Source organism: Clinocottus analis, unplaced genomic scaffold, assembly GCF_023055335.1.
Source record: "Clinocottus analis isolate CAN_PGR_092001 unplaced genomic scaffold, fCliAna1.0.p SCAF_21, whole genome shotgun sequence".
NCBI classification, from domain to species: Eukaryota; Metazoa; Chordata; class Actinopteri; order Perciformes; family Cottidae; genus Clinocottus; species Clinocottus analis.
This window is the reverse complement of record NW_027175943.1, coordinates 6,100,476-6,107,821: the sequence shown is the minus strand read 5'-3', so window position 1 is coordinate 6,107,821 and position 7,346 is coordinate 6,100,476. Positions and strand designations below refer to the sequence as shown.

Here is a 7,346-nt window from a genome sequence, read left to right as displayed (position 1 = left end):
TTAAGTGCTCACATTGGAATTTAATACAATAATTGATACAAAAGTGATTTATTTCTGCTGTAAAATTGTGATAAAAAAAAAGTGTTTTACATTCTTGTTATAAATGAAGTAATGTTGGGACCAAACAGAGCACTCGTAGGTAACAGGCTCAAAGCTAACATGAAGGCCAGCCAGCTAGCTTTAAAAAATGTTTTGCAGTGTGACATCAACAAAAAGCAGCACATTCATTACACAACAGCTTGGTTTGTGTGAATACTGTAGAAACGCTGTTCTCCTCTAATGGTGCTTGAGCAGCCATGTTGGTGCGGGGCCTCCCGGCTGGACAAAGTAGCTCCACCACCACGGCTTCTCCGCCCTCTCCTCGCGGTCCAGGCTCAAGTCGGCCACCATTGTGTAGCGCTCGTACTGATTGTACGGGTCAAAGCGGTCGTAGGTGCCCATCGACAGGATGGCGTCGTCGTCCTCTTGCGTGGTCAGGTCCGGCACGGCTTTCTGCAACTCAAAGTCCACCCGGCCCGCTGTGTGCATGTGGCGAGGCAGGTGGACTTTCTTCATACTCCTGGTGAAGCCGGGAGCCGAGGCGGTCACGATGTGGATGCCAGGGGAGAGGAGGCGCCAGTAGTCGCCGTTTTCAGCTGTGCGGGGAGAAAGAGGTGTTTGGACTTACATGCTGGTATCTGAGTGGGACACATTTAAAAAAAGGGGCACGCCACTAATGCTACACAACACTCATGACGAGGAAAGCCAGTGCTCCAAACTAGGAAAAGAGGGTCTGGTGCAGCGCTCACGTCAAATAGAAGAGATGTTGACAACTTGAAAGTGCCTCAATTGTGACCATTCTTTTATCTTTTCAAAGTCCCAGAACTGTTTGGAAGTGTGACACTAAATGGCTGGAGGGCCCCTTAGTGGAACAAATTGGATCATGTTGGACACAAACGCACAAGGAAACCGATCTAAAAGTCACAGTTTTGGCTAAGTCGTCTGTAAACAATGATGGCGCATCCATGTTAGCATCGGATATGAATTACCTGTGGTAATGTCATGCCGTATTCCTCTGACTGATATTCGTGCACCTTTGATGGCATTTCCCTCCTCATCTTTAACGATTCCTTTGATACCTCCATGGGCCTGAGGAACAACACAAGACAGATAGGATTAGTCAACCTGCTAGTATTCCCTAACTGTTGGCTTACTCTTATTCTATGAGTGGTGTCTTACTGCTTTTTGAATGCTTGTTCCCACATTCATGTTCTTACCGCTTCCATGAATGTGATTAAAGCCTCGTGGTTCTCTTCCCAGCCGGTATACAATTCCTCTTCGGGTGGGAATTTATCACAACCCAGCTCCACAGTTACCTCAAAACAGTTGGTATGAAGATAGTTGAAGTCTTGCATGCCTGATGGAGACAAAAACAAAAACAGATATCTCGGAGAAACCGTCCTGGACGGAGGTTCCTCCTCTCTGCTTCTCGGATTTTCTATCAAGACTTGTCTTACAGCGACACCTTGTGGCTTTTTCTGACAGCTAATTTATATTTCAGATTCAGAAATCATCAACTCACCACCCGCAATGCTGGACCACTGTGCTCCATTAACAGTTCCTTTCTGGCTGGTTGTACGAGACGATCCACACCGGGCATTTTCATTGGACATTGTCTCATGGGCGTTTGCATATGTTCTTGCGAGAAGCTTGAATACCTGAGGGATAAAAACATGATTAATTTCTCTACTTTAAGTTCATAAGAGACAATAAAAGAACATAAACATTCTTTTTTTTTTGTCCAAGATTGAGGACACAGGGGAAATAAACGTGTTTTATTTGGACGGATGTCAAAGAGCCTTGTTTATTTGCAGCAGCTATTATTCATGAATGAATTGTTTGTGGATTAAATTGACTAGAGGTGGGAATCCCCAGAGGTCCCACGATGCAAAATGATCAGAATACTTACGTCACAATACGATGTTATCACGATATGATATTGTCCCGATATTGTGATATATTGAGTATTGCGATATATTACCTTTTTTCAACCACAAATTGTCCCCCACGAAAAACTTCTTTATAACTTATAACGTACTTGATCTAATAAGATAAAGTGGCCTGTGTGTCGAGCAACAGCTGTACGAGCAGCGACGCTACGAGTGACAGTGAGTCCAGACCTTTGATTTACACGCGTGCGGCACATTTCTAATGTCTTTCTCGGATGTCTCCATTTTTGTTTGGACCAAGTTCCTTTCAATCATGCTGACCCATGACCTCTGCTGACCTCACCAGAGAACACGGCACCGTCTAGCGGACTGAAAAAAGCTATTGTATTATTCAGGACCAAAGAGTTTATAATTGATAATAAAAGATCGATACTTGGCTCGATAGAATATCGTGACGGAAAATATTGCGATACTATGCTGTCTTGATTTTTTCCCCCCATCGGCTTGAAAGCGCCCGCTCACCTTGTCGTCCGGAGTTGGGGAGAACAGGTTGCGCTCCAGCGGGTGCTTGGACAGATCGTAGGGGTAGGAAACCACCAGGTCCCCAGCGTGGAAGTTAGCGGAGAGCACGAACGGGATGGAGCGGATCCATTTCATGACCGCGTAAGTCTCCGGTGCGACCTGGATTGCAGCATTAAGACTTGTTTGGACCGAGAAATGAAACGGATCCGTTTGTTGGGTTTAAAGTGGGAGTGCGGTTCCCCAGTAATGTCAGCCATGAGACACTAACACGTCATTCACTGACTTCATGACCTATATGGAGAAGGATTCATACTGTACCTTACCAAACCAGTAATAGTCTGGGATTGGGATGTGGTCGGTGCGGTGGCGACTCTGTCTGCGTCGGCCGTAAGCGACGGACGTCAAATCGGGGAAGTTTCTGTTCAGGTCGATGTTCTGAGCGTTGTTCCGGCCGATGTTCCAGGAATCGTATCGGGGACCCTGAGGAAGTCACACATTGTGGTTTGAGAAAATTAGCCAAGGATGATTATTATTTATTTGAGTTTTTAATATTTAAGTGACTTTGAATTTTAATAGTACGCTGCATAAAGTAATAGTAGGGAATCTATATTTGCAACTGGCTTACTGCTGCTATATTTATTTACAACATTTCAGTCTGCAAAACATTTATATGTTTACATATCTGGACAAGAACTGCAACAGTTTTAAAAACATGTGCATAAATGCAGGGTATCCAATCAGTGTCATTATGCACATGCAAAAATATATGCATTCACACATTTAACCTTGAGTTTTTGTATTTCATTGTTTGACTCCTAGATAGTTTAGGGTTGTTACATGGATGCTGTTGCTCTATAATGCTGTATTGGTCTTAAATAAAAGATCTTAATATATGGTGCATATTGGCATGTTTGCCTTTTCCTTTTATTTTTTAGCTTTTATTCTCGTTGATACATTTTTTACTATTGTTAATGCACGTTGCCTTTTTCATATTCTGCACTCTGTATTGCATCTAAATATCTTGTGAGCTCAGGTATATTCTGTTTAGCCGGACACAAACAGGCCTCAGATTGCACGGCGATAAGCGTGTATGTGGCGGCGGAGAACCAACCTCCTCCTCGTCGTCACTGTAGTTGTTGTCCTGCAGTCCAGAAACGGCCAGGTCGTATCCGTCTGGGTTCATGGAGGGCAGGATATGGATGCCGGTGGTGTTGATGAGGGTCTGGATGCGCGGGTTCCCCAGCCGATACTCTGAGCACATGTACTGAGCCAAGTAGAGCAGCAGCTGGCGGCCCAGGACTTCATTTCCGTGCATGTTGCCGACGTACTTCATCTGCGGCTCGACTGCAGAGAGTCACGTGTACAGTAACTGGCCTCGAAAGAACGCAGTTTACCTACACACACACGACACGCGCTTCACTTACGCAGGTCACGTTGGCCGGGGTTGCTGGAGAACTCGATCACGAGCAGCTCCCTGCCCTCCACGCTGCGGCCGATGCTGTAGGTTCTGGCCACGTCGGAGCATTGTTCCTCGATCTTCTTCAGGATGCTGATCATCTGAGCGTTGGTGTGGTAGGTGAACTGCAGCGTTGTGGCGGGCTCCTCGGGGGGAAGCATGTCCATGCTGTCAACGGCCTCTTCATCCTGCTCTGATGGAAGGAAAAACATCAATGTGCTTTTTAGATCTCGAACAGTGACTCGCCACGTTTTAGATCCATCAAACAAAGCTGCCGTCTACATTCTTGAAAGGCCGCCAGGTTATAAATAGATTGTTTGAAGAGTCTGGTATGTACTGCAGGATCCCAAAAGAGAGCGGAGAAGGATATACAGCACGGCTGACACATGAAACTAGTAAACTGGCTGATGTCGGCCTTTATTTCTGTATTCACACTTAAGAAACCAACGATAGCTCCGATACCACATGGACACATCAAGCCTTCGAGCTAGAGGACTACTACTGATTTAAGTGCATGCTTTGCTCTGTGTAAAGCCATTATAGGTTCAATCTTCCTCATTTTAAACAAGAGCGTGCACGTTTAACAGACCCTCTGCCATTTGATATGAATTCATTTGTGTTTGGAGGCAGCAGCCATGAGCTGCCAGCTCTTTTTTGATTTGACTTGATAGCAGTAAGCATGCGATGTAGAGAGGATCACGGTGAAGAGGTCACATGACATCAAAACAGAAACAAGGAGCATCCGTTTGAAATGAATGGGAATATGGGAATAATTATAAAAGTACAACCTGCTGCCAGACATCTGAACTAAATTCAACACGGCTGGAAAAGTTTTGCAGTACAATAAAAAGTGAGACACTTGCATTCAGTAGTACAGGTTCATTTTACTGGTTAACTTTAAGACTCCCACAGACATGTACACTTTTTTTACTGTACTCAAAGGCTAAAATGAAAGGAGGAACTGCTCAAACTAACTCCTTCTGCTGTAAATTCCTGCTCTCACGTGGCTCACACATGAGTTCTGCTCGTCGTGGCAGCTCAGTATCTTTCTAAACGCTTTCTTGGCTTCAAGAATTTACAGCAGTTTTTCGAAAATACTTTTTTATGTGGGGATTTACGGCGCTGTTTATATGGCTAGACTGCTAATAAAAACAGATGACAATAGGCCAGACTAAGTGAATATTTATGTGGGGAAATAAGGCGTTCAAGTTGGGATTGTATTTTGAGGGGAGTCACAGTCACGTGTGCCAAACAGATGTCTGCTCTATTGAAACTCAAAGGACTACTTTCTTGCGTTTCTCTTGCAGGGTCAAAACCGACATATTTCGTTTTAATAAGAAGACATTTAGCTGTGTCAGGTCACTGAGGTTGCAATACCAGCGCGCTGTGATTAGTCCTCACCTCGGAGGCCCTGCAGCGGGTCATAGCATCCCTCTTGGTCGCTGACGAAGAAGCGATCGCAGTCCAGGAAGTAGGGCCACGCCATCTCAATCGCCTCGAAGGCGTGACCGCATCTTTTGCGCACCGCCTCGCAGGTGGTGCGACAGGGCCTCAGCACCTTCTCCTTCTCGCAGCGCGGGGCCAACACGGAGCAGCCCAGCATGCGGATTTCAGGGTTGCACTCTCCGCCGAGCAGGGATTCGACGACGCTCATGAGGAGGTACTCGGCGCCGGCCTCGGCGTCTTCGCGGGTCTTGTGGCCCAGGATGTTCGGGAACAGGGTCTGAGTGTAGGCCATGTCGTCGCAGTAGGACAGCAAGACATCCGTGCATTTGGCTGAGGTGGAGAGAAGAAGAAGAAGAAGAAGAAGAAGAAGAAGAAGAAGAAGAAGAAGAAGAAGAAGAAGAAAAAATCAGATACTTTAGGAACATTTTAAAAAGTAAATGATGAGCAATCTCACTTTCTCAAATCTTTTTTTGAGGGATCCAGACACGGATCTCCATCTGTCACACACTTAATGATGAGGCTCACCGTGCCGTCTTCAATCATCCCGCTGCAAATGTTTCTATTATCTCTGGAAATTAGAATGTGAATATTTCATACGGTCATTGATCATCTAAAAATACACACGATGATCTTCTGGCTTTCAGACTAGATTCCTTTAAGACTACGCCCAGTGAGACTTATGATCTCATCCATTTTGTTTTTAAAAACATCGACTCACAGGGATGCAACTGTAGGAACTCTTAAACTATCAAGGCGATTGAGAGCCTGATCATTCACTTGGTGAAAAAGTGTGTGTTTTTTTTTTACTCTCAAAGCTTCCATTTATGAAGATAAACATCTGGAGCGATCAGCTGCTACAACCTGAAGCAAGCTGGACGACAACAAGCTAATGCAAGATATCTCTCTTCCTCCAAACCCAGGGGTACTTACGTTTTTCTTCCACTGTTGGCTTGCACAGACCTGCAGGACACATCAACATAATTAGCTCGGCACTGTGGCAGACACTAGATGGCAGAGTAGTCTCTGCAAATGCTTCAAAGTGGCCTGCGGAATACTCTGCTTGATCGATCTCTGTGCCTCAGCTGCTTTCTAAAAAATGCCTGTCGGTCTCCAAATGTATCATCAAGTCACCCAAATTCAACATATTTTTCAAGATTGTAAATCGTAATCCTTAAAGTTGAAACGCACGCTTTCATCCGGAATATTAGTGGAGGCCACATACTATTCACTATCGTTTTGTGCTTTTCAAAGTGACTTTAAAAGCAAGGTTTACAGCAGCAAAGTCAGCTCTCTGGATCGAGACCACTACAATCTGCACAGGGAAATGTGTCTCATGCCTACAGCAGGTTCCGGGTGCAAAACGTCATAATAATAAAGTATATGATCGCATGAATCTGAAGGACTTTACCTCGAACCCCCGGGTCACACCGTCGAGGATCACACGACACAAGAACCAGCAGCTGCAGGAGGATCAGCAGCATGATGCGCGTTTTCCGGGCTCTTTATTTTTGATTTTTTTTTTTATTCCGTTTCGATGTGGCACCTCGCACACGCAGCCAGAGGGTGTGTGCGTCAATTTCCCAAAAGTCTGCAGAAATTCCCCCTGAACTTCCCTCACTTCACTACACGTATGGCGGTCAAATATCAAGTTACAGAGGAAGTGGATCTGAGGTGAATTAAGGACATTGCCATGAAACTTGTGAACGTAGCGTCAGATTTTGAGGATATGATGCACACGAACGGAGCGTTTGCTCCATTTAAAGCGCTGCAAGCAGGCAGTTTCTTTTCTTTCGTTAGAGTTGTGTTCTCCGAAATACAAATATTGAAAGATTAAATGTCCACTTCGATCAACTTTATTCATTTCATATTGTCACCTGGTGTCATTGGAGCTACATCCTTAGAGACTGTATGACACTGCTGCCTTCTGCAGTCACATGACCTGGTTTGACCAATAATCGACGCCAGGTTTACTACATATCCAATTATCCAATTAA

General features: G+C 45.0%; 1 protein-coding gene across 1 annotated transcript; it reads right to left on the bottom strand.

Annotated features, from left to right (window-relative positions):
- Nucleotides 1–6,938, bottom strand: LOC137792174 (carboxypeptidase Z-like). Its single transcript, XM_068587706.1, has 11 exons — nt 6,761–6,938; nt 6,283–6,312; nt 5,308–5,682; nt 3,875–4,099; nt 3,562–3,794; nt 2,769–2,930; nt 2,451–2,609; nt 1,562–1,697; nt 1,257–1,396; nt 1,029–1,128; nt 1–635 (listed from the first exon to the last, which is right to left on the bottom strand). The coding sequence occupies exons 1-11, from the start codon at nt 6,831–6,833 to the stop codon at nt 277–279; spliced, it is 1,992 nt and encodes a 663-aa protein (XP_068443807.1). The 5' UTR covers nt 6,834–6,938; the 3' UTR covers nt 1–276.
- Nucleotides 6,939–7,346: the final 408 nt, after the last annotated feature.

Coding starts and splice junctions, on each gene's coding strand:
- LOC137792174 (XM_068587706.1), bottom strand. CDS start 6,833: ATGCTGCTGATCCTCCTGCAGCTGCTGGTTCTTGTGTCGTGTGATCCT. Junction 2,610..2,768: donor ACTATTACTGGTTTGGTAAG/GTACAGTATGAA, acceptor GCTGCAATCCAG/GTCGCACCGGAGACTTACGC. Junction 636..1,028: donor ACGGCATGACATTACCACAG/GTAATTCATATC, acceptor CTCCCCGCACAG/CTGAAAACGGCGACTACTGG.